This window comes from Setaria viridis, chromosome 4, assembly GCF_005286985.2.
Source record: "Setaria viridis chromosome 4, Setaria_viridis_v4.0, whole genome shotgun sequence".
In the NCBI taxonomy this organism is placed as follows: Eukaryota; Viridiplantae; Streptophyta; class Magnoliopsida; order Poales; family Poaceae; genus Setaria; species Setaria viridis.
In genome coordinates this window covers 35,448,855-35,475,977 of record NC_048266.2, presented here as the reverse complement: position 1 = coordinate 35,475,977, position 27,123 = coordinate 35,448,855, and the positions used below count along the sequence as shown (strand labels likewise).

Genomic DNA, 27,123 nt, shown 5'->3' with positions numbered 1-27,123 from the left:
TGATAGCAACTGGTTGCTGCGGTTACGGGCGTGTGCCCTCCACAACCACTTACTACATTGCAGCCTGATCACATCCCCATCATCTGACTAGTCAATGACTCATTTTAGTTTCAGTGTGTTCATAGTTTATACATCTCCTTGAATTTTCATTTTTCTGTTGTGTGCAATAGTTGCCTTTTTATTTTTAATAGTGGGCTGTGGGTAGGACCTTGATAGCTAACCAGATATGACCTAATCTGTCACTACTGATTAAGATTTTCTGACAGCTGAGAGTTCAGCGGTACCATTTCAAATATCTTGGCCCATCATTTTCCTGGTTACTTGAAAGGAATTAAGAATTTAGAAAAAGGAAAGATTTTTTATGTTAGAACCTGAAGTTCATATTAACATGATTCCCATAAAAATAGTTAGCTGGACTATCCACGTATACGTAGTTTCTTTGTCCCATTTGAGTGCCGACAACCAGCACGGCTCATTATGAAACCAATCTAAAAAGAAGTTTAATTTGCTATAAACCAGCACTGCAATTGGTTTCTTTTTGGATCACCAACCATGCATTTGCTGTTAGCCTGTTACCCCCACAGATTGGGCCCCTGTAGAAATGGCAGCACAGTAGCGTCCTTTTGCTTAACGCCATGATCCCTTTGGATTTGCAGAGCCTTCTGAAAGTTACGTATTTGTTGGGCGCAATTCTATGATTGAGCCTTGCCTTACCACCTTACAACTTGTGACAGCGTGTGAGTTACTCTCTCTCTCTCTCTCTCTCTCTCTCTCTCTCTCTCTCTCTCTCTCTCTCTCTCTCTCTCTCTCTCTCTCTCTCTCTCTCTCTCTCTCTCTCTCTCTCTCTCTCTCTCTCTAGGAGTGATCCAAAGACCACATACGTATGCAGCCTAACCATCATACAATCTAGCAGCTGCCTTTCTGTTTAAAACGTTATCCAGCTGTAGGAATGATGCGATAGGAACCTTGACGGTGCTGCACCCTGAGTGTTTTGTGCTCTTGTGTATCTGAACTGTCCTAAAATCTTTAGGTTAGGATTTCATGGATATTCTGTCGATCTTTTTTTCCTTTTACCGAGCACTAGTCTTGCCCTACCATAGATGACAGATATAGTCTGCTCACAATTATTCTCCTATTGAACTATGATGATATATATACTAGATTTCCAGTGATTTTGAGTGACACTGTATCACACATGGTACCGTGCAACGGCCATGCCCCTCTTCAAAGAACAATGAAGAACTGGGCTGTTTCTGGGAACAGGGATCTTTGGTCACTGTATTACTTGTATATACCCGTGCCGAAATACTTGGACCCTGCACTGTTTGATACATAGCTTCAGCCTTTTCTCCCAGTTCAAAAACTGCTTAATGTCAGGGATTAGGACTTTTCTTAGTGAATTGAAACTTTAAACAACCTTTCTGTTTTTCCTTACAAAACTGCATCTGTTCATCGTATTATCCTTTGCCCTACCAAACTCATTTTAAGTGGGCTATCTAATCCCTGATGAATATGATCACATTGATCTGGAACTGGTGCCGACTTCCGAACCACTAGAGCACCTACCCCATTACTCAGTACTGACCCTCTCTGATGATAAACCTGCAGATTTCTGTGGCGCGGAGTCTCGACCTGCCTGCACGAAGCCCAGAGGTGCAAGAAACATCCATTCTTGAAGATCAACCCATGATCTTACCCAATTGCTTTCCTTGCCGATCTCCATCGCACTTTCACTGTGCGCAAATAAAAGCTGAGATCGGTCGCCCATGGACCCGATTAGGACTCATCCCTGTAAAGGACGACGGAGAATGGTTTGCAGAGCTGGGCAGTGGGCGCGGCCGCTGCCCCTTGGTCCATAGGTTTGGGCCAATGAGTCGCTTGTTTGGGCGTGCATCCTGTCCCCATTAAGGGCCAGATCACGAGCGAGGCAGCCGAGGAACAAGTCGCCCAGACCTTTTCTTTGGACGCACGCTGCTGGGGGCGTATGGGCCGTGCCGGAAGAGGCGTCGCTGTCGGGCTCCGTTTCACTGTGCCGCCGCTGCTCGTACCAGAGGATAGATCGATCAGGACCAGGGTGCCAGGGGCAAAGCGAGCGCTGCTGGTGCGGAGGTGTGGCCAGATGGGCCTTGCCCGTTTTGGTAATCCGGCATGGGGTGGGGAAGTAGTGCTTCTACTTTTCCTGCATTCGTGCTGGTGCATGCATGCCGTGATGGTCGTTTGGAGGCACGCGAGATCTGATTTTAAATGTAGAGATTTCGAGAGAGCTTGTAGCTAGATATTTTTGGGGATGGAATGATTTAATGAGTTTTACTCCTCTTCATCAACTGAGATCTAGCTTATCCATCAATCATCCAAATTTGTACTAAAATTTGAATCGGGAAGAAAGTTTGGGTTTGGATTTGGGGATTGGGGGCTTACCTTGCTGCCCGGCTGTAGAGGGAGCTTCCGGGCGGCTTGCCGGCTGGCGGTGGAGACGGGAGAGATGACGGCGGAGCGGAGGCAATGGGGACGCCATCGAAGCGGGCGGTGGGAGACCCTCGGTAGGCGGTGGAGGCGGCGGGGGTGTCGGCTCCAATGGTTAGCGTTGGGCGGTGATGTATAGTGGCGGTGGAGGCGGTGGCACCGCCGGAGCCGGGCGGGCAGGAGGCCGCGGTGGGGGAGCTCGGATCGCTGGACTTGAAGAAGATGATTTTTTTCGAGATAGGAGGCCGCATCGGGCAAGTTCGGGTCGCAGGAGATAGGAGGCACCACGAGGGGGAGGACGGTGTCCGGAGGCCGCCATCATCGTTGCCAGTCCAACGTTGGGGGAGGGAGGTGGAGGATGAGACCGTGAGAGGCAGAGCGGCGGCGGCGGCATGTCCTTCATCATGGCTCGGGAAGAAGACGAAATGTTGGTAGAAGAGGAAGAGATAACGTTATTTGGTGTTGAGTTGATCTGGATGTTAGTTCTTCATCTAACGGTTGGGAACATCGGCTTACGGAAAAGCAGAGTATGAATCGACTGACGGGGAGACACTCTGATTTAATTTAAGCGGAATTGCATCAGGAATTCTACTGAGAGGCATCTTTTTCTGAAACACTACATGCACTACACAGGAGATTACATTTCCCAATAGTTTTTTTTCTTTCAAATTGTCCAATAGTTTATAGTACATTTTGTTAAGTAGCTACAAAACTTGGGTAATGGGTATATAGGAGATTATATTATTAGCAAATGGTCAAAACTGTTAGGACCAAAAATTATACTAACAAATGTACGTGTTGGTCACTCAACTAAAAATACAAATGCACTACTGCAAAATGGGTTTGTACCGATGATCCGCAAGGGTTTTTACCATCAGGAGAGCAACTAATGAAACAAAAATGACAGTACAAATATTTTTTTATAGTCAGTTGCATAACCGATGGTACTAAACTGTTAATGCCATCGTGTTTTTTGTTGAACCAACTATACAACTATCATTTCCATCGATATTGCACAAACACAAGGGCCGATATGGTTTGTATTTTTTTTGAAGTATAGGAGGGGTTTGTGAAACCCCTACTGATTATATATTGAAAGGAAACAAAATAGTTACAAACAAACGAGAAAGCAGGATAGTTTTAGCACCAGGGAATAGAAGAAGGAAAAAACCCGGAAGAAAAAGTAAAGAAGCGAGCTTTACAAGGCATTCAGCCAATCTTCCACTGCTTGTAACATACTAGATCGAGCTCGATGAAGAACTAGAGCAAATTCCGAAGAAAAATTATCTTTGCATTTCTGGATGGAAGGGTCAACTGAGTTGAACATCCAGTCATTCCTTATTGTCGAAATGCTCCACAACATTAAAATTATGACTTCCATGAAGAATGGTACTGCCAGCCTATCCCTGATTTGCCTGATGATTCTCAAAACTGGTCTGGTGGTTATGTAAGTGACCCCAATGGAATTCCAGCACGCTTCTGCAAAGTTGCAGCGAAAGAAGAGGTATCCCACCGTTTCTTTGCATTGTAAGATGCATAATTCACAAGCATACGAGTCCAAATTCATGTGTTTCCTTCTAAGGAGGTCTCTTGTGCTAACTCTGTCCTTAAACAATAACCAGCAGAATACTTTATGCTTCATTTGGCATTTGGATTTCCAAATCTATCTATAAGCTGGGTGTGTGACTCTTTGTCCTATGAGGGCCTTATATGATTTTCCAGTGGAGAATAGCGCATTTCCCCATATGTATGACCATTTATCCACTTCTCCCTCATGTACCGTATTGATGTGTTGTTGCAAGCTGGTCAGTTGTGTATGCGCTTGGATTGTGAGAGGCAAGTTGAAATTGTCAATAAATTGTGCTTTACCCATGGCTTCTTTATAGGATATGCTTTGATCCTTGGCAAATGAGTATAACTGTAGGAATGCTTGGGATGGTACAGTCCATTCCAGAGGTTGTTCCATCTACTACTGTAACTGATGCAATACCTTTGTACTTATCTAGTAGCTTGACAATGTCTCTCCACCAGAAAGACCCTTTGTTTTGCTGACCTGGTAGTCTACCATTGCTATAGTAATTTTCCCAAACAAGATTTACCCATAGTGTATCCGACCTCGTGAAGAATTTGTGCACAAATTTGAGTAATAGTGCCTCATTATGTGCATTAATGTTGACCACCCCTAGGCCCCCTTGTTTCTTCGGTAGACATACCATTGGCCATGCTGCTTTGGAAGGCTTTTGGGAGGTTAGGTCTCCTCCTCTCCATAAGCAATATTTTCTGTATCTATTCAATTGCTTTATGATTCCTTTGTGCAGTTTCAGGGTGGATGTATAGAAGACAGCAGATGAGGAGAACACAGAGTTTACCATTTCCAACTTTCCTCCTTGACTCAAGAAGGTGGATGTGCATCTTAGCCTTTTTCAAATTTTCTGGATAAGAGGGAGAAAGTGCTCAATTTTGTGTTTGGTAGTTCCCAGGGGTAAGCCCAAGTAAGTGAAAGGTAGAGCCCCTTTTTGGCATCCAAAGGTTGCAGCTAAGGTTTGTACAGATACATCAGAGATGTTTAGTAGCACCATTACCGACTTACTATAGTTTACCTTGAGACCTGTTGAAGTTGCAAAATTGTGAAGGAGCTCTTTTAGGTGCAGGAGTTGTCTGGGGTAAGCTGCCATGATGAGTAGGGTGTCATCTCCATATTGTATTATTGGGAAGTCTGTTTTCCTGCTCGTTTTGGAATAGGGAGGTTAATGTTCCCTTGATCCTTTTCTTTGTTCAGATGTAATTGCAGAAGGTCTGCAGCCAAAACAAACAGGAGAGGGGATAAGGGTCCTCCTGCCTGACTCCCCGTCTGCAATGAAATATTTTTCCTGGTATACCATTAAGGAGAACTAATGATGTGCCTATTTGTAAGATGGCTTTGATCCAGCTGATCCATCTCAAACCAAATCCTTTATGCTTCAGTATTTCCAAAATAGCATTATGTTCTATTTTGTCAAAGGCCTTTTCGAAATCCAGCTTTAGGATTACTACCTCTCTTTTGGAGGATTTGTAGGTATGTAGATATTCAAAAGCCCATGCTAAGCAGTCATGTATTGTTCTTATTTTGATGAATGGTTCTTGTGAATTAGTCTCATGATGACTTGTTGTAGCATCTGTGCTAGCAGTTTGGTGAGCAGCTTGATGGTGGAGTTAAGAAGTGAGATTGGTCTGAAGTCTCCTACTAGAGTAGGGCAATCCTTTTTGTGCACCAGTGTGATGTAGGAAGAGTTGATACTTTGCAGGCATAAATTTCCTTCAAAAAATCCCTGGCAAAGTTTGTAGAAGTCCTTGCTATGAGATGCCAAGTTTTGTTTAGGAATTCACCGTTGAAACCATCTAGTCTAGAAGATTTGTCATTTGGGAGGTCAGCCACTACTTTGTCAATTTCTTCCTTTGCAAATGGATCTTCCAACCATTCTAGATTACCATCCTGCTGTAAGAGGGTACTCAAGTCAAAGTACATGTGTGCATATTCAGATGTGCCCATCCTTTCCCTGTAGGAGTTCCATAACAGTGTGGCTTTAGCCTCGTGGTCATATATATCTTGGCCATTACTATCTGTAAGGTATGAAATAGTATTTCTTCTGTGCCTTATTGTGGCATTTGCATGGAAGAATTTTATGCATTCATCTCCGAATCTCACCTAGTTGATTTTCCCTCTTTGTCTCCCGTAAGTTCTCTGCTAATTAAGAAGGGTTTGTAAGTGATTTGAGATTATGCTTCTGAAGTTCCATTCTTCTAGGGTTAGGTCCCTAACTTCTTCTATTGTGTCCGTAAACTGGATGATGTATTAGGGTCGGCTTGTGATATGGTTCCCAAAGGTGGAGACACATTTATTTCTTTTTGTGCAATGAGAATTACACGTTAAATGGAAAAGAGTTTACACGAGGCCTCAAATACATAAATAAAACAGAAAAAGTTATCCCTCCTCATGGAGGGGGTTAGCCTGAAAAAGGAATAACTAATATTGTTGGCCACTTGTGAAAAAACTAACAGGAATGAAAATTCTTGTAATGTTGGCACTCTCATGTTCTATAACTCTCATGAGATTCTTTGATAATGAATTAGGGTTTAGGACTGATCAAGGACTTTACTCCCCAAATCCCTGGATTGGTGGATAGGTCGCTAGTGATGACAAAAGTGTAGAGTGGAGATGTGAGGTGGCATGATATTGCCGACCGCAAAAGGTGGAGATGCTATGAGTTGATGGGCTAGCATAATAACATACATAAGGTGGTGGTGCCGACAAGCATGAGGACGTAGAGGAGAAAGTTGCCGTAGTTAAGAAAGGAGGCAGTGGGGTTGTGGACATGAAGTCGGCTTACTGTGGCAACTCGCTAAATCATTGATGTTGTGCAAGGGGGTGAGGGAGGAGAGGGTTGAAGTGTAGGCTAAAAAAAGAAAATTCAGTGCTAGGCATTGCCCGGTATACAATATACCTTAAGAAACTACTGCACAATAAAAAATGAGATAAACATTGAAGGGGAGAATTATCAAGGACGTTGCCCACTTTGAATTGTAAATAAATGCTTTCTAAGTATTCAGAAAATAACTATATCAATTAAAGAGAAATTCTTTCTTATAACGGACGATTCCTTGTCGTTATTTTGAGTGATGGTGTTTTCTCTTTTCTTTGTACTCGTGGTTTTGGTATCTAGTACCGACCTGTTGAAGTTCATGATTACACAGTGTTTTGGATCTATCTGTGAACAGTAGAAGAGGAACAAATTTGGGATGTCACACGAATCTATGTAAAGTATCAGCTGTGCTCGCGTTGGGCAACGGAGGCAACAAGTGTCTCTTTGCCTGCCCAAGCCATTTAAACTATCAGCTGTACACCCAAATAGAAACGGCAGAGTGAAGCTAGAGGACGACTGGAAGAGGCACACATACTGCCTTCATCCAAATCTGTCAATGTGCACGTCAGCTCCTGTCTGAAAGAGCTCTAGGTTTTTTCATTGGACCGGGCGGCTACTCATCTGCCCTAGTGTCGTCAGTCGTCACGTCATTTTCCACTGCAAATAGCATGGTTTTCAAGAAGAGTAGTGGCCTCTGGCGAGGCTAGCGTGTGGGTCCTGAACGTCACTAGGTACTTGTGTGCCCATGCTGCCCATGGAGTTTGGCATGCAGGTCGCATGCTCGCAAGTCGCAGTGGACAGCTTGCCTCGGCAAAGCTCTCGAGGATGTAAAAAAAATCCTTTGCAGCATTCGCATCATCCCATACAAAATTGCAATCCTAACATTTGAAAAAATAATATAATCCTAAAATTGGATTGCAAATACTTTGTAATTAGATGGTCAGATTTTATTGCATTTCAAAACTAATTGTATGTGGCCAATAAATTAGAGCACGAGAGTTTTTTCACGCCATCACTAATATATTTGGAAAAAAATACTAAGATTACACTTTTTGTAGACGAGGGAGTACTTTTTTTTTTTGCATGGATCATGCCGTTAACTTTAAGTTCTAGAATACAAAAGCTAGTGCAAATAATATCGTCAAAGTTGGCGCAAATAACCCGCTCTGAAGATGATATTAGCATATCGTAAATGTTGACATGTATAATTTTTTACCATTTCGCTTTTCGCTTTTATTTTCTTTGGGTAGCATTGGTTTTGAATGAATATTTATCAGTGCTATCTACATCACGCCCGGCACTTGTTTTCCCTCCTCGCACCTTTTTTTCACCCTCAAATCTTGATTCAGTGGTCACAAGATCACCCTCTTTGTTGTCCCGATCTGCTACGCTCCTTTGTATGACATCTATCTGTGCTCCACCCTCTTGCTACTGGGGATTGGAGCAAGCCTTTGCTAATGCTTGAACTTCTAAACCCTAACCTAAATGCCTCGTCGAAGAAAGCCATTGCTAGAGAATAACCCATAAACAGTCAAACTTGGAGAAGGGCGAGGAAGAGAAAAAGTCTGGCGTGGACCCGTGGAGGAGAGAAGTACCTGAACTTTACCGTATTTTTTTTCTAAGATGGCGGCTAATGTGATAAAGTTAATCGTATCAAAATCATGCACTACTCATCTGTTCCGGGTATAAATGAGCCGGCACACTAAGTCATTCATGCCAGGTCAGAAACGAGCCGGCACAAATAATGAACTATCCGTGGCATCTCTCTTATTCATGACGATGGAATTTTGAGCCGGTATGAATAATAATTATCCTTGCCGGCTCGAAATTGCATCAGCATGAATACTCCATTATTCATGTTGGCTCAAAATAGAGTCGTCATGAATACTCTCAGGATTATTCATGCCGGATCAAAAATGTGCTGGCAAGAATAATCTATTATTCGCATCGGCTTGAAATTGAGCTGGCAAGGACAATCCATTATTCGCGTCAGCTCGAAATTGCGCCGATAAGATTCCCACCTATGCAATTCAAATTTTACCTTGTATTTGGAAATTCATAATTTTTGCATACGGACTTGCCTGGAGACAAGCTTTATATGAAAATTGTACGGCTTGACGAGATCTATAACTTTGTAGTTGAATATTTTTTTTGATTTGAAGTCATTTACATGCTCAAATAATGGATCAAAATGTTAGACAATAAGGGTTAAAAGGAATAGAACTTCCCTTTACGTGCAGATATATGGTGTAGGTGTGATGGTAAGGTCGTGAGTTCGAAGGTTGGACACCACATGCGTGCGTATTTTGTGTGAGATACGCGTGACTTGTGACTCAAACTTTTGTGTGTTTCATTTATAAATTCATATTTTTAATATATGTGCCGATGCAAAGTTGCACCGGTACGTATAATCTGTTATTCATGCCGGTGCAATTTTACATTGGTAGGTATAATCTGCTAGTTGTGCTAGCTTGGACGCCAGCATGAATAGCCGTCCACACTGGTGGAACCGCCTTGTTCACCGGCACGAATGAGATTTTCGAGCCGGCACGAACGAGGTGATATGCAGTAGTGATCCATAGAATATTTGAACCGGTTTGGTTTTGTTAATGATGTAATAAGCGTCCTAGTCAGACCTATCGTTTTGCCAATAATTGGACAAAATGGCTAATTAAACATGCTAAACAGCCAATTAAATAGAAATGGCTGACCATGTATAGAGTTTAAATCGGCTAAACAACCTTTTAGGCTAACAACAGTGTTGAAATTGATGATGTAAATTAGACAAGTCACTACATGATGTCATGGATGCTCCGAGTGTTCTTTTCAAATAGATAGCCGTTATGGTCATTCTTCACAATTCCTTATAAGTTGCTGTGGGGTTTTCAAATCTAATCTGGACATTTTCTGAGAGGAAAAATAAAGGAAAATGTCAAATTAGCACCCTTAAGTGTATCTAAAGTTTGGATAACCCTGTAAACTATCTTTTCAATTTACCCCCTAAACTATACCATTTAGTTCAATTTACCCCTAACATGATTTATTCTTTTTTTGTTCTCCATACAAAAGTTGGATTGCAATTTAAATTTTTGTAGATTCGTAGTGAACACCACCATGTATGAATAAAAACATATTATGAATTATTCATCATTAATTTTCATATAATTTTATATCCCACGAATTAATTTATTATTAAACAGCATACCCTATCAAAATAATGGTTAAAAATAATGACGTATTTTTCTAACATGTGTTATGATGTTTGCTATCATATCACAATATAGTTTAGAAGATAAATTGAACCAACAAATAGTTTATGGAGTTATCTGGAGTTTGCCTATAGGGAGTAGTTTGGATTTTTTTTCCAAAACTAAATTAGGAACCAACAATTCCCCACCAATATTTTCTAACTTTCTAAAAAAAATAAACCATCAACCACTTGGTAAATTCTTGATGCTTACCCCAATTCGGCTAAAAAAAGCCTTGGTTACTTAAGAAGAAAATATAAGAAAACCAATAACCGTTGGCATTCGCATAAAAATGATGTAGGAAATCATGAAAACCTTGTACTGCATCAAAACATATAAGAGGTAAACTAGACCTTCCGCTTAAAAATTTCCATCATATCATTTCACCTTATTGTTTATGGATGATCTAAATAGTTTCGGTCTGTTTCGTCCTTCTAAATAGTAAGTAAAATGGGTGGGAGGGGATTGTATCAAATTCCGGTCTTGTTTGAATAAACCCATTCGAATCCCTTAAAATTCATATGGATTGGAGGTAGAAAATGAACCAATTTCTTCCTCAATCCCTCCGATACATATAAGATTGGAGAGGATTAGGAAGCATCCAAACCAACGCTCCTTGGGATTACAACCACATATGGGAAATTTTCCCGACCAAAACGATGGGATTGGTGGTCATGACATGACTATCCAACACAAAGACACCAATTACAGCTAGGGTAAGGACGCACCAAATGCTCCCTACAAACAGACAAGCGCTGCCGAACAAAAGCTAAGCATCAGTGCTACAGAATTATTTTGCCCTAATCCGAGGGCACGGCACAGTTCGTGGCGATGATTCTCACTGCCATCGCCGCTAACAAACGTGCGGGTGATGCAAGCGACGTCCCCACCCTGGAGCGAGAGACGGCGAGACCCCCTCCTCCATCACATATCCCGTGGCCGATCGGGCCGACTAGGAATAACATGTGTTTGCACAGCAGCCGACGTGTTTTACTGTTCCCCTCCGATCTAAAGGTCATGCTCATCCCTTCTCTCTCTGATCTCTCTCTCTCTCTCTCTCTCTCCCTCTCCCTCCCTCCCTCTCTCTCTCTCTCATGCGTGTGTGTCTGAAAGGGATCACACACGAATGATCTACACGGCCAAGCAAAGGCAGACCTCTTTCCTTGTCCCTTTATAAAAGGGACATGCCTCCTCCTGTCGTCCATGATCGTTTTGCCTCCTCTTGATCCCATCAAATTGCCTTTCTTCCGACCTGCCCATCACACTGCCGCCGTTCTCCCTCTCTACATCCCATCCTGATCTCGTTCACTCGTCACTGCCTAGCTTCTACCTGCAACCTAGCAAGCCATATATACCTCCATCCGGATCTCGAGCGCAAGCTCCTCTCGGTCCCATGTCTGCCATCTACATGAGCCAGCTCTCCACTGCCCTCCCTCTCATGGAGGGAGATCACCACCAGGATCACCACCACCACCAAGGTCATTTCCAGGCGTTCAACCTGCCCAAGGATCCCCCAATCCTGTTCCCCTTTGTGATCAGCAACAGCAGCGCCAGCGACAGCAGTCTGAGCTACGGATCCGGAGACCATCATCACTTGTTCAGGCAGCAGCATCAAGCTATGCTAGAGCCCCAACATGTAAGTACTCAGTAGTACTAGCTAAACATATATATGTGCTCAATTTCCCAATTCTATGTGTACGTAAATTACTTTTTGTTCTGCTTGTTTGGCCACTTAATTAACATGCCCTTTTCCTTCATCAGATGATTGGGGTATCATCAGCAGCGAGTGTCTTCGCGACACCGTTCCCGACTGTGGAGAGCATCCGGGACGACATGATCGAGCCGTCCTCATACGATCCATACGATATGGGGAGGCTCCAGGTCGGCGGATCGCTGGAGACTGCGGGGAGCTGGACGACGCCACCGGCCAAGATGAGGATCACGAGGAAGGCGTCGACCGATCCCGGTGCGGCGAAGAAGCCCAGGAGGAAGGTACAAGGGTACGAAGACATGATGGGCACCAGCGGCCAGCCTAATTTGGGTGTTAATAGGGTGTGCTCCGACTGCAACACCACCAAGACGCCCTTATGGAGGAGTGGTCCTTGCGGTCCCAAGGTAGGAACAGCCGTTGGTTTCTTGTTGCCTCCTCGAACTCGTGGAGTCGTGGTCCTTGCACTTTGTACGATTGTTAGAGAGCCATAATTTGCAAGCCCATGACTGTATATCTTGTTTTGCATGGTGCAGTCGCTCTGCAACGCATGTGGTATCAGGCAGCGGAAGGCGCGGCGGGCGATGATGGCCTCCGCCGGCGGCTCCGGGCCAGGGCCCGCCGACGGCGCCAAGGTAGCCACGGCCACGCCCAGGGACGCCATGGCCGCATCAGTACATCACCCGAAGGTGAAGAAGGAGAAGAGAATAGACGTGGACCGGTCGCTGCCGTTCAAGAAACGGTGCAAGGTGGTCCAGGATCACGCCCCCGTCGCCGCTCCTCCTGCCGCCGCTCACAAGGCCGCCGCCGTCCCGCCCACCGGCGAGGTTGTCGACGCCAGCGGTCTGAGCAGCAGGGACCTTGTCGACGACATTGGTCTCATCAGCTGGAGCAGGAGTCCCGCTCCCCCATCTTCCGCTGCCTCCTGCAGCTTCCGGTCATCGCCGGGCTTGCCGGTGCAGCAGGACGAGGTCACGGACGCCGCCATGTTGCTCATGACGCTGTCCTGCGGGCTTGTCCGGAGCTGATGATCTACCGATCTGTCTACAAGGCACGATTAACCAGCACCGTGGGCCTTTTGCAGAGCTTAGCTAGTGCCTTTGACTGTTAGTGCGTGTTACCGTCGTCTACCTTCCGAGATGTAGTGTTTTTTTGGATTCTTGTCCTTGTTCCCAGTGTAACCCGTGTCACTGTTCGAGTCATGTGATTCGTTCGCGTATGAGAGAGAGAAGAGTGGAGAAGATAGGAGCGAGAAGATCACGAGGGAAGTAATAAAAGTGAAATCGTGAGATTAGCATCTAGCTGGAAGTATAGCTAGGACGATATAATTGCATGTAGTGTGAGTTTCAGTTTTTAGCATATGTGCTGTGGCTATAACATGGTCGCTGGCTGTATTTTTGTTCTTCGTTTTGGTTGAGTTTCTTGTATTGGAGCTAAAAATAATAGCAATATATATGGAGACAGACCTGAGGTGTGTTTTGCTGTTCATCGGGACTCGTTCATGACTTGTTTCTGATGGTTATGTCAGTATGATCTGCTGTAAGTTGTGTCAGCTAGCTTGGTCGCTTTATCACTGGTTTTCATGCCATATTCTCCTTTATCATGTAGCACCTGAGGAGCCTTGATACTTTCTATTGCCATGTTTACCTTTGTGTTAGTAGTATCTTGTAGGTGTGCTATAAACTGGTTTAATTAGTCCCTACCACTAATAGGGTGTACTTCATGTCTGAGGGGATAAGATAAAGTGGCTTTTGTACTGGGAGGTCCAATTAAACCTAATCTCTCTAACTAGTAGATCTCTGGGATGTCCCCAGGCCTTCCAAAATAGAATTGTAGTTTAAAGCTCAACATGGATGAGTAATTTCACATTCAAATTGTTCATTATTTGCACCATAGGACTTTACTTTTGACAGGTAAGAAGTCTGCGTATGCAAACGGATTGACAGTACATTGTTTCAGCAATGCTTTGCTAAACTAAATTACCCATACTAAAGCATATAATTTGACACAGGGTAATCAAGAATATGGACCAAACGATAGAGGCACGCTTACGATGCCCAAGATATGCCCATTCTTTCACGGTACCAACAATGATTGGAATAATCTTTTCTGAATTCACAATTTAAAACATCCCAAACTTAATGTTGCTTTAATCTGTAACTAAATAATGTGTATGTGTACGAGCAGCTAACAATCTGTCCAGCAAATAAACAAGCCACGGAACAGAAACTCCAATACCAGTGTGTCACGACAGGATAATTCAAGTGGATCTTGATTGGCCAACATGTAAAAAACCAACAGTAACAAGTAGATGTTGATTAGTAGATGCAATATATCCACCAAGAAAAATTCTTCCACCCATGGTCTCGATGAACCACGATTAGAAGAGAGCGAGGGTAATGTCGGAGGAATTCGAGATGCGGCCAGGCTGCAGTAGCTCGATGGCGCAATCCACACAATCCGAGGAGAATCAACAAGATATATATAGATGAGGGAGGAACCACCCTCTGCTTCTTTCGGGATGAAACCCTAGATGATAACACACGATAAAAACAACGTTAATGCTATGAATCAGGCGTCCGAAGGATTTAGAAAAAAAAACGGACGCTCAGCTCTCCACTACTTATTTCCGCCGATACAACAGAAACGACGTGCGCTCTCCACCACTCATTCCCTCCCTGCTTCCCGTTCCCCAGTTCTCACCCTGAGCTTTCTACAGTGTTCATCTTCTTCATCTCCATAGAGCTCCATCAAGCAACATGCTCCTGAACTCAGCGACGGACATTGCGGGGAACCGCTTGCTCTAAGGCGCAGCGCGGCTGCTGCAGCAGGGAGGGCACGGGGCTGGCGAGCTCAATGCAGGAGCCACCGTTGTTGCTGGTACAGGAGGTCCTCAGGCGGGGCTGAAGGTACGGCACGCCGATTGGGCCTACTACCTTCCCGTGGTGGTGCTCGGCCTCCTCTGGAACCTTGCATTCATCCCCATCTCGCTGTTGTGCTCATTTGCAGCTGCTTGGAGTCTATTTCTATACTGCTCCAGTTCTAACTTGCTGGATGCATGTTGCGGTGGGTAGTTTGCCATGTCGCGGTGTGTAATTTGTGACGTTGCATGAAGTCATTTGAGATGTTTCATCCGCTAGCATTTGATGTTCCATGGTTGTTTTTCGTGATGTTGCACTAGGCATTTCTGTGATGTTGCAGGACATGGTATACTTATGTTGCATGAAAAATGACGTAGGAAACATTTGATTTTAGATGGTAATGAGCTAATTTTTTCGACATTTTCTTGATGTTCGAGCTACATTTTAACATGTTATTGAAGAAAATTTCTGATGTTGCATTCAGTATTTTGGAATGTTGCAACAGACTTCGTGTTCAATTGAAAAGAGGTTGAATGTTACATGCAACATCGTATACATGTTGCAGTGGGAGTTTTCTTTATGAGGCCCGTCTGATGCTAAGCCTGGACGTCGGACGTCTGGGCGCTAGGAAGTCCCTAAAATCAAGTCTGCCTGTTTATAGGGCTGCTGCCCAAGTTAAGCAGATGCAAGCACCTGGACTCAAGTCCGACTCCAACGTGAACACGTGACCGGGCTAACACCAATCAACCTGGACTCAAACATGTGCACGCAGGCACCAAACAAATTATAACTCTGACTCAGCTAGCCCAACAAAATAAACTTGACGAACTGCACACATTGCAAACCGGACTTGATACAAGTTGGAAATATTAAAATAATGCGGCACCTTGCTTAATGACTCTACTTAGCTACCTTTTATTACTATAGATCTCCTCATTGTGCTTGCATATATCATAAAATAAACAGGCTAGGATGCTAATCAAATAAATCCAAGCCGGACTGTACTCTATGTCCAAATGCATGGTGCATGTCAATATATATTTATATATTTATTTACCTTCTTCTCTTCCTCCTTCAACGGATTAATTCCTTTGAATATCAACTTACGTGGCAGCACATCAGTAGAAGCAAGTTGACTGATCTCCTCGACTTTCTTGCCATGCTTCACCTCAATACAAAATTCACCAAGCTTAATTGCCAAAGGATTTTGCTGATTATTCCTGTCCCAAATAATTGAGTCCTTCCCTTATGGAACATGACATTAGCTGTAATATTTTGAGACGCCGTAGGCTCATCACCGAATAATATGCCTCCACTAATTAGATCCATATGTCAGGACACATGAGTCGTCAGTGCATAACATCTTTGTCCATGAGCAACCACTTGATCTGCACATGTGTGCATCGTGACCAACTGACCATGAGCCGGTGCCTCAAGTTCGTCCTCGTATTATGCAATATTTGACACAAGAAATCTTCTTACTTATTACTAATATATATACCCAAGGTAAACCAGTATATGATTCTAAGTATTTATTTCTTACACTATTGGTATAGAAAATAATAATTAAGGTATATATGCATGATGTGTATCCCATTTATAAATATATAGAGAAAGTGATGAGAATATATAGATTTTTATGTTAAAAATATAGCTCAAATTTATGGTCCATTAAACAAATTCAAAGGCATATCAGCAATGCAAAGTGGAAAAAAGATTGCGAATGTGGATAAAAATATTATAGATAAATTCTAACTAAAGTCTATCGCAAATTCACAATTGAATGAAGATAATATATATACACACGCGGCAGCGGATTAATAATTTACACCCAGCCAACCTAACACCCTTCTTGCAGCCCAGCTACCTGGCTCGACCGTATCCCACCCCCCTGTCCCTCCCATGGGCGACTATATATCACATATGCGACGGATAACAATCTGATGCCTATGCGTGGGTCCCACCTGTCAGCGTTGCCTTCCTCTTTCTCCGCTTCTTTCTCCTCTCCCTTCTTCCTCTACCACCGCTCGTCGCTGGCGACACTAGGTTAGGGTCTTAGAGCGAGGGGTTGTCGGTGAGCTCCAATGGCTTCCGACCTTAGAACAGGGTTGTAGGGGGCACAGGGAAGCCTAGCGACGGAGGTCACTTGCGGGGCAGCGTGGCGTGGTGGTGGGGATACCGCCGGCCGAGGGCGGCGGCTTGACAGCTAGTGGGTAGGGACTGGACGGGCCAGGGTGTGAGCTCTCTCCGGTGAGTGGCCGCCGGACTCGTGAGGGAGTGGCTGCCGAATCCGGTGACGGGAGCCGCCAGAGACGGTGTTGGAGGACGGTGCGGGGGCGAGCAGGGGAGAGGAAGCGAAGAACCAGTAATGAATCCTCCCGGACGCGGAGGTGGCAGCGGCGGTCGTGGGCCGTGTGCTGGACTCGCCGGTCCGTCCCGGCCTCCGCTCCCCGTCCAATCTCGCGAGCGCGGGATGCGCGTAGCACGGCGAGCGGCGAGCGCGAGGTGTGACGGCGCAGAGCCCGCCGAGCGCGCGGGTGCAGCGGGATGCGCAGGCGAGGGGAACGGCAGGCCCAGGGGCAAGCGCGCCGCGCGCGACAAGGTCGGAGCAAGCGCGCGAGCGTGCAGGTGGAATGTGGCGACGTACGGCTAGCGGGAGCGGCGGGCACGAGCGAATCGACGAATCCCGCGGCCCCACGTCAAATCCCGTGGTCCTACTGGCTACTGCTCATCCACTGCTGCTAATCGGAGAATCTCTCCGATGTGTGGTGCTTCCAATGGCTTAACGACAAAAGGGGATCGACCTTGCAATTCTGATCGCGTTCAAGCCTATCAGACTTTTTTCCTGTTTCTTTTTTTCTGCTGAATCTCACCACCGTCCAGCGCTCAAAGGTTGCAAAAAGAGAGGTCATCAACCATTCTGCAGCTTCGTCAGCTTTTGAAAATGATCTCATTGCTAACAATAGCACGCTGCTGCGTGTTCTCCTAGGTGCTATTTATCTATCCTCAGCTGTGAATGACAAACTACTGAAGAGAAGAGAAGGAGATCAGAAGAACGCTCGGAGTGAATGCTAATCCCTCCATCCTAAATTACTATTCGTTTTAGCTTTTCTAGATACATGACTTTTGCTATGTATCTAGGTACATAGTAAAAGCTATGAATTTATAAAAGTCAAAACGAATAGTAGTTTGAGACGGAGGGAGTAGTAAATTAGAGAGTTATTAAACTACCGAAGCAAAGGAGATTAGAGCGAATTACTTAAAACCAGTGCATCAACCTATGCTCCAGCATGGGCTAAGAATTTTAAGAGACATTATATTACAAAGTTACTAAAAAATTAGATCTCTAGCTAATAATCAAAATTGTTTACCTACTACTCTCTCATTTATTTAATATTCTAACACAATACCCACATAGATGTGTACTTATCTTTATCCGATTGTGATGGACTTTTGATAGTAATTACTCTATACAGTTTTTCATACACATTCATACTTTTTTCACTTCACATCGCACCTACACACATTGTGTTTCACATGAAAATCAATATTTCTCATTGCTTCCTCCCATCATACATATATACCTCAACTTAGCATTTTCTTTGTTAACAATGAAAAATATATGTAATTTAGAATCATATACTAATTTCCTTTTGGACATTATTAAGATTTAGATGTTTACTTTAGATGAAGATTTTAAGTGTGTACTTCATATACAAATTTATGAGTGTATTTAAAGTTATTTTTTATGGGTGAATTAGATGAAGATAATGTGGTTATTTTAGATTTTTTTTAATGATAGTGGTGGATAATTTAGATATAGACTTGAGGAGTTTATTTTAGAATATTTTCATAATGATTTGTGGACGGTAATTTTTTAAAAAATCAATAGATATGATAATTAGAGTCTATACGATTGACGCCTATTTTATGTTTGATCAAATTTATATAAAAATATATTAATGTTTTTGATATCTAGCAAGTTTCATTAAATTTATTATGAAATATATTTTCATCTATTTAATGTTACAAATATGGATACTCTTCGTTGTAAACTTGATCAAAATAGTTTAACTTAGGACAAACTTAAAGGAACACTCTTTGCGAAATGAAGAGAGTACGTGCGAACTAGGCACGCACCCTGTCTCCCACTTAATTTGCTCGATCCATTTGCAGGTGGACGAGAACGAGACGATAAACACAAAACAGACCAGCCAATCGGGTGAACAAGCGCGCGAGAGCACACGAATCTGGAGAGAAATATCTGATGGAGGAGCGTCTGAACACGATCGCCTGACAGGACAGGACGCACATCCCCTGAAACCTAGAAGCCTCTCAACAGCCAGGGGATCTCCACCAGCTGAAGATTTTCTGGTGATCCCAAAAAGGTGGGCGATGTCGTCTTCCACCTGACGGCCGGCTTGTGGTCGTGGCCGCCGGCGGTCGCTCAGTCGCGGATCATCCCGATGCCTCCTGAGCTAGCTCATACCGCGATCGATGCCCGTCGCGTTGAGCCCATGGACTGGCGCCATGGTTGGCCACGCGTTCTGTGGCCGGGAGTGCCTGGTGTCCCGTGGGATTGGCCGATCGCCCAGTTTATTTCGCCGGCTCCTTTTCCTTTTTATGTGGATCATCTCGCCGCGTTTTCTCCGCGGCTTCCGGCGATCTGGAGGCCGCGGCGCCGCACGTTCGGGTTCTTGCGGGCAGACGGAGGTGGACGTGCGCCGTCGTCTCCTCCGCGAGTCGCCGTCGTGGCGGCAAAACGCTGGTTGGTTTGTTCCATCTGAGATTGTGTACTCTACTGTAAAATGTGAATATGTGATGGCATCGTAGATTGATTGGATGGCTCGATCGAGTCGTGTACCGACCGATGGCGATCCAAGGTTTCGGCTGCCAATGGAATGTGGCGACCGGTGAGCAGCGAGCTTATCGTCTTCTTCAATTCTCCATCGGTTAGCGGTGCTGCATGCTGCCTTATCCGCTGCTCAGGATTATTGTCTGCGAGTTCTTGTCTGACTTGCATACTGTCATGGATCACTCAAGAGTCACTAAGGGCCCGTTTGGTTCATGGGACTAAAGTTTAGTCACTGTCACATTGAATGTTTAGATACTAATTAGGAGTATTAAAAATAAACTAATTACAAAAACCAATTGCATAAATGGAGGCTAATTCGTGAGACGAATCTATTAAGCCTAATTAGTTCATGATTTGACAATGTGATGCTACAGTAAATATATGTTAATCATGAATTAATTAGGCTTAATAGATTCATCTCGCGAATTAGCCTCCATCTATGTAATTAGTTTATAATTAACTCATGTTTAGTCCTCCTAATTAGCCTCCGAAGATTCGATGTGACATGGACTAAATTTTAGCTCAAGGATCCGAACACCCCATAGGATCTTATCAATTTTTTATGCCGCATATACAGCTTTGCCACGTCCATGGAGTCATAGGTGTGGAAAACAATATACTCCCTCCGTACAATTCTTGTTATGTACGTGGACAAGTACTGTTGTAAAGGAATATAAGACTACCCACAGCGTTGGCGGTGCTGAGGCAAAAATTATTCCGACACCTCTGCCGATGCCATCCAAACTCAAAACGCACAGAGCGTCGCTATCGATGCCGAGTCCATGTGGGACCGCCTCGTCAGACTGAACCATCAGAACGACGCCTTCCACGTCTACTCCATTCGCACCTCTGAAATGCTATTTTATTTGGTGAGTGCCGAAGCATGTACATGCCCCGTGGGCCGTGGCCTTTACTTTTGATTTTCAGCATCATCCCTACAATGGCTGCATCGATGCTCGAATCAGCATCACCCCTACAATAGCTTTGCCACATCCATATGGAGTCCTTGGTGGAAAACGAGATACTATTCTAAGGGAATACAAAGTCAGTCTCTTGATCCACTAACGAACAGCCCAATAAAGACCCTTAAAATTCCACACAATGATAAATTTTTGGGAGGTGCTATTATGCAGGTGCCTGAGTTTTATTTCAGTCGATGAGTTGTATCAATTCAGTGTCCATCCAACCATCCAAATCCTATGCGACACTGTTCATTCTTTCATTCCATCTTACTTGGACAACAGCTATCACTCTAGTAAAAAGAAGCTATATATGTTCACCCTTGCCCCACGAGCATCCTCCCATCTTCGGTGGCTATCTCACTGCCGAATATGCCGTGCCACCCATGACCGCACGATCTAGCCGCTTACTTGCTCTTCCACTACTATCACTGTTCATCACCTATATATCCTCCACTACTAGCGGCGCCGGTCATCTTCAAAAGCCCCAATTCTAAGCCTACAAACAAAACCATATCCTAACACAATTCCTTCCCCAAACTCGAAGAAGCTCGTCGTGCGTCCATGAATTTGAACATTCACACTAACACACACATGTACCCAACCTTGCTCGATTTGAAGCAAAGTAGATGATATGCGCAACTATTTTTTTTCATGATGGATGACTTATCTAGAAAGGAGGGCAACAAAGAGGTTTTTTTTTACTTACTTTGAGTAGAAGCTTAGCACCTCAGTAAAAAGAAGATGATCTCCCCCTCAACATCCTCCTATCTTCAGAGGCTATCTCATCACCAAATCTATCGGTGTCACCCACAACCACACTAATCAAGCTGCTTCCTTGGACTCCCCCCAGTCACTCAAATTTAGAAATACGTAAGGGGTGTATGCTTTCCCCCCTTGAAAGGATGGCATGAGTCACTACTATTGAAGACAACATCACCGCCGGTTTGGGGATCCGGCGGATGAGGGTCAGCAGTGATAGTAGAAGGCACCACCGTCTGATGGGAACCGATGGTGATGGCCTTTTTCGAAAAAAAAGAAAAAAATTAGGCCCCACGCCCCCGCGACGCACCCCACCAGCGCGCTTGGCCCCTCGCCAGCAGTCAAACCAAGTAAGAGGAATGGAGGGAGAGGGGGAGAGAGATCTGGATCCAGATCCACGCCCGTCGTCACCCGCAGTGGCGCCCGCCACTGCCCACAACCGCGGCCACTGTCGACGCCGCCTGCGGCCCGCTCCCAGCAGCGCCCGCCGTTGTGGCCTGCAACCCGCGAACACCCTCGCCCCAGCCCACGTCGCCAAACCTCAGACGAGAGACGCACCTTGACGTTGCCGGAGATCCACGCGCACCCACCGCCAGAGATCCAAGCGCACCCCTGCCGCCGCAGATCCACGCTTGTCGTCACAGCTCCGCACGCTGCCGCATCCCATCGTAGCCCCGCACGCCATCGAAGACCCTCCCATCGAAGCCCCAGTGCGCTGCCTCCGCCTCTCGCCCCGCCGCCGCTCCTCACTGTCGTGAGTGAGAAGCGAGCAAAGGGAGGGAGGAGGGGCACCTGAGGGATCTCGCTAGCAGGAGAGGAAGGGAGGGAGAAGGCCGGCGGAGAGAGGGAGGGCTAGCGGGAGAGGGAGAGAGGGAGGGGGCGGCGGAGGGAGAGCGAGGAAGGGAAGGGGGAGGTGAAGGGATGGAGTGTTCGCAGAAGAGGGAGAGAGTGAGGGGGTGGCGGAGGGAGATAGGAGGAGGTGGACGGGAGGCGGATGGAGGTGGATAAGGTTGTGGGGGTCGGAGGCTGTGGTGGACACGAGCTGGCTTGTGAAGCAAATTGAGTAAAAATTTTGGATCCACTCTATCTATCGCCGCCGGTTTGTAATTGAAACCGGCAGTGATGGTCTCTTTCACCGCCGGTTTTAACCTCTTACAGCCCCACTAACCTTTCAACCGGCGGTGATAGTGTATCACCGCCGGTTTACCTAAAATCGGTGGTGATAGGGCAGTGGTGATGGCACAATCTGTAGTAATGAGTTATAGACACCGAATTTATTTTAGATAACAGGAGGGGTTGCCCCATGACTAATTATGATTCACATTAAAAGGACAGCAGGAAGAGCGTGACAAGGACAAATCAAGAAACAGAGAAGGAAGTATAACAAAATCAAAGCGATAACTCATGCTTTATATAGTCCGATTTTATCTCGGAGAGCAGCAAGAGTTAAAGGGGTTTTAATAAAGGATGATAAAGTGCGACATTTGACAAGAAATGAACAATAAAATAAAGAAAATCTGCCAAAATAGAGTTATTACTGACACCACCATGCATGGCCAGATTGTTTAGAAAATAGAACCATCCGGCCTCTGCCGACCGCACCATGCATGGCCAGACAGGGGCGCTTTCATCACCTTGCCAATCTCGAAGTGCTTTCATGCTTTGCTCTTAGCTCAATGTCCTAGATTCTAAGGTGACTTAGTGCGTGTTTGATACGAGATGTTAAACTTTAGCTGAGTCATATCGGATGTTCGGATGCTAGTTAGGAAGACTAAACATGAGCTAATTACAAAACTAATTACACAGATGGAGTCAAATTCGCGAGACGAATCTATTAAGACTAATTAATCCATCATTAGCAAATGGTTATTGTAGCACCACATTATCAAATCATGGACTAATTAGGCTTAATAGATTCGTCTCGCGAATTAGACTCTATTGTGCAATTAGTTTTGTAATTAAACTATGTTTAATACTCCTAATTAGTATCAAACATCTGATGTGATAGATGCTAAAGTTTACCAGGGGGTATCCAAACACCCCCTTATTCTGTTGGCAAGATTTGGTTCCGCAAAATCCTAAAATTACATTCTTTTTATTCTGTTGGCAAGATTTGGTTCCGCAAAATCCTGAAATTACATTCTTTCTATATTCTTTCTATATGTTCCACCAAATGTACATTATGATTCCGACATTCTGTTGAACTCATTACATACCTTCTCATCTCCTTTCTTGTGTTCCTCTCGCCACACTTTGTGGTTGTTTGGATCTCATGAAAAGCAATTCTGTTTTAGTAAAACACGTTTTAAGAGATTTTTTTCGTAAAACCATTTTTAGTAGTTGTTTAGTTAACCCTAGGTTTTACTGGTTCTTTGTTTGGGTCAGCCAACACGAAAATCTTAGTTTTAGCTGCACGTTATTTAGGAATTAAAAAATTATACATGTGACGGTTATAAATACTTGGGTAGTCTCATAGAGGTCCTAGCCGACCACTAATGGCCGGCCTGACTTGATGAAGACGGCAGGAGATAGAGTCCGGTTAGGACTCCTCACGTGTTGTAATCCGACCGGATCCCATCCATAGTAACGGCTAGGAGACTTCCATGTAATCCTGCCCCTCGAAGTATATAAGGGGAGGTAGGGGTACCACTTAGAGGACAGCCAATCCTTCAACACAAAAACCAACCACTAAACGCAGGGCGCAATACAATTCCCCAAACAAGACGTAGGGTATTACGCTACACTGGCGGCCCGAATCTACATAAATCTCTGTGTCTTGTGCCTTGCGTTACCATCAAATTTTTGGTCTCGTGATCTTCCCCGCCTACAAATCTACCACTTGGGCACCCCCTAGGTGGACTGCCGGTCACTAAATTCGACAACATGCATCTCTCTTGACCGAAGACCCAACCAAGATAGAAATCGACATCGTTGTTCTCCCCGGCAGTCCGGCTCTCCGCTACACTCTTCTCTCGGAAGCACGGCCGCTGCCGCTGCACCACAGCCGCTATGCAAATACTTATGTATTAGCAGGTAGATCTGGTTCCCATCGATTTGGAAACAACCTGAACGATCAAATTATAGCCCACACGACATGAGCGAGAGAATAGACTTTTTCGTTAGGAGATCCCATCGGTTTCTCAAAGCTGGTTCTCATAAAAACAGGGTATACTCGTTTTCCGCAAAATGCATAATTGGTTCTCGTAAAAACGGGGTATACCCTTTTTCCACAAAATACATTATTCAGGTTTTACGGAGAACGAGTTTTCCTAAACTTTAGTTAGTTAGATTATCCAAGCAATATTTTAGGGGCAGTTAGGTTAAAACAAGGTTTAGGAGTTCTGGTTTCTGCAAAACATGTGATCCAAACAACCCCTTTATGATTGGACGATGATCTTGTAGGTTGGGAACACAATGATACTCCTTGTGCAATTCGAAACAAATATTATAATCCATGTGGTATTGCAGATCACGTAGAGATAGAAACAAATATTATGATCCTTGTGCAATTCGAAACAACAAACTCACTAGCTCTAAGTTTTAAAACACAACTTCCGTACAAGCACAAATTCTATACTACAGAGCATAAACAGAGCAAGGTCAACAGCCCAACATAACTAAAGTGCTTCTTTGAAGCACAGTAGTTGACCTGGTGCAACTTCGTTGCTTACATGTTCTATGAAGATGCTTTGCAATGAGCCATACAAAACGATCCTAAAAGATATAAAAATGAAAGAATAAACTATCACAAATAAATAGGACGCTTCTCCGGATCAGGATCATCACAAATTTTCTATGGCCCCTACATTTGAAGGAAGAAGATCAGACCAACTAAATAAACAAATAATCAACTGCCACGACGGCTTTCCTCCGAATCAGCCGCCCCAACATGCACGCAGGTTGCCAAGAACAGACCATACGTGCAAGCATTTCCGTTACTATTGTCTTCTACAGAGAATCAGAGCCGGCTTCGTCGTCGCCGTCGGCCACGGCGGCGCCGGTGGGGAAGATCCCCTGCCCCGGCGACAGGATCGCCCTCGGGTCGTACCTGCGCTTCATCGCGGCGACCCTGCCCAATTTCTCCCCGAAGTGCCGCCTCCAGCCGTCCGGCGACGCGTGGTGCGGCAGGTACTGCTTGCACCCGACGCCTTCCCGGTCGCAGAACTCCAGCACGGCGGCGTTCTCCCCCTCCAGCCGCTCGAGGTCGCCGGCGGCCACCGCCGACCTGAGCAGCCCGACGGCGTAGAACACGTCCTCGTCCGGCGTGGCCGGCGTCATCCTGTCGTCCCACATGTCCTTGTTCATCGGGTACATGAGAATGAGGCCGACGGGCTTGGCGTCCCTGAGGATGCCCTTGAACACGCTGGCGTCGAAGTCGAGGATGCGTGACTTGGGGACGAAGAGGTTGAGCCATGGGTGTGGCACGTCCCAGACGCCAGCCGACCGGAGCTTCTGCTCCTCACGACCGATCCGGTCAAGGAACTCTAGGTATGACACGTTCCTGACGAATACGAACCCCGGGGCAAAGCTCAACTCCTCCAGTTGTCTTTCAAGTTTCTGCAAAAAAAAAAAGTTAACAATGTAAGTGTGTGCTTGAGCGCTAATGGGTCGATGACTCTTGATAGATGAAACTCGGTTGTGATTTTGTACCTGATTCACGGAGGAGGCAGTGTCATCGTTGTAGTACATTGCACCCTCAATGTAGTAGATTGCGTTGGACCCGGTCCTGAGGACGAGCTCGGCAAGCTGATCAAGTTCTGAGGCTGAGAAGAAGGAAGACGACCTCCGGCCCTCGGTGAGGGTCCGGTTCAGCTGGACTTGGCCTTCAATGTAGTCGAAACCGGATCCGTTAGACCGTTTTGATATGAGCAGCTCCTGATCACTGGTGAATGATTCTACGTCTGAGTAGGCGATTCGAACCCAAAGAACCCGTTTGGGAGAGGGTTCAAGCGCGATCCGAGCCCGGGTTATGACCCCAAACTGACCCAACCCGCCCAATGCTGCAAAGAAGAGGTCTGAGTTCTTGTCCTGGGAACAGGTGATCATTTCGCCCATGCCTGCAACGAACATGGCTTGTTCATTACTTAATTGCTGTGCATTCTACTCGTGGACACTAGTTGACAAACATTTAAATAGATGGATCAATAAACCACTTGGGCACTAGTCAGCTCTCTCAGATTGTATACGTGACCAGCAAAACTTATACATACCTGTTACCACGTCAAGCTCGTGCACATTGGAGATCTGTGGCCCATGCCGGAACGCCTGCCCGCCGATGCCCCCGTTGGAGAGCGTGCCACCGACTGTGATATGGAGGTAGTCGGTCCAGATGCGGGGTGCGAGGCCATGCTCGAGCGTGGCATGTAGGACGTCGATCCACAGCTGCTCGCCGCCAACATCCACCCACAACTCGTCGGAGGACACGTTTGCATGGTAGCCATGGTTACCACGCCCCATCGAGCGCATGTCGATGACAATGCCACCCGGGGCAAGGGCTTGTCCTCTCGCCGAGTGACCTTGCCCACGGGGTGCCACGGTGAAAGGCTTCGACTGAGAGATTGAGAGCCGGATTACGGCAGCAATATCCGCGGGTGAGGTGGGATGGAATACCCCGTTTGGGATGGCTTCCACAATGCGGCCAAAGTCCGACGATGCTTTGGCGGTCGAATCATGGTCGACGTGGATTTTTGACACAATGTCTAGGGTGAAGATATCATCATCTGGTAGGGCTACGGTAGATACCATTTGGAAATGGTTTATGGTGGAAAGGAAGCTGGTCATCATGAGAAATGTAGCTACACAAGCCTTAGGCATGTTGTTGGAAAGGTTAGGGATGGAAGCTGGGCAGCTTGAGTTTCCTGGTTGCA

General features: G+C 45.4%; 2 protein-coding genes across 2 annotated transcripts; one reads left to right on the top strand and one right to left on the bottom strand.

The window, feature by feature from the left end:
• The first annotated feature begins 11,173 nt into the window (after window positions 1-11,173).
• On the top strand, window positions 11,174-13,307 carry LOC117852883 (protein CYTOKININ-RESPONSIVE GATA TRANSCRIPTION FACTOR 1). The gene is made up of 3 exons (XM_034735170.2): window positions 11,174-11,747; window positions 11,873-12,226; window positions 12,356-13,307. The coding sequence occupies exons 1-3, from the start codon at window positions 11,505-11,507 to the stop codon at window positions 12,845-12,847; spliced, it is 1,089 nt and encodes a 362-aa protein (XP_034591061.1). The 5' UTR covers window positions 11,174-11,504; the 3' UTR covers window positions 12,848-13,307.
• Window positions 13,308-24,730: 11,423 nt separating this feature from the next.
• Window positions 24,731-27,123, bottom strand: LOC117854039 (cytokinin dehydrogenase 10). Its single transcript, XM_034736319.1, has 3 exons — window positions 26,467-27,123; window positions 25,907-26,313; window positions 24,731-25,813 (listed from the first exon to the last, which is right to left on the bottom strand). Exons 1-3 carry the CDS (start codon window positions 27,068-27,070, stop codon window positions 25,205-25,207), a joined length of 1,620 nt encoding a protein of 539 aa, XP_034592210.1. The 5' UTR covers window positions 27,071-27,123; the 3' UTR covers window positions 24,731-25,204.

What these genes read in the sequence shown, in the direction of transcription:
- LOC117854039 (XM_034736319.1), bottom strand. Translation starts at nt 27,070, where the DNA reads ATGCCTAAGGCTTGTGTAGCTACATTTCTCATGATGACCAGCTTCCTT. An exon ending in CGAGCTTGACGTGGTAACAG is followed by an intron (nt 26,314 to 26,466) that starts GTATGTATAAGT and finishes TGTTCGTTGCAG; the next exon opens with GCATGGGCGAAATGATCACC. An exon ending in CTGCCTCCTCCGTGAATCAG is followed by an intron (nt 25,814 to 25,906) that starts GTACAAAATCAC and finishes TTTTTTTTGCAG; the next exon opens with AAACTTGAAAGACAACTGGA.
- LOC117852883 (XM_034735170.2), top strand. Translation starts at nt 11,505, where the DNA reads ATGTCTGCCATCTACATGAGCCAGCTCTCCACTGCCCTCCCTCTCATG. An exon ending in CTATGCTAGAGCCCCAACAT is followed by an intron (nt 11,748 to 11,872) that starts GTAAGTACTCAG and finishes TTCCTTCATCAG; the next exon opens with ATGATTGGGGTATCATCAGC. An exon ending in GTGGTCCTTGCGGTCCCAAG is followed by an intron (nt 12,227 to 12,355) that starts GTAGGAACAGCC and finishes TGCATGGTGCAG; the next exon opens with TCGCTCTGCAACGCATGTGG.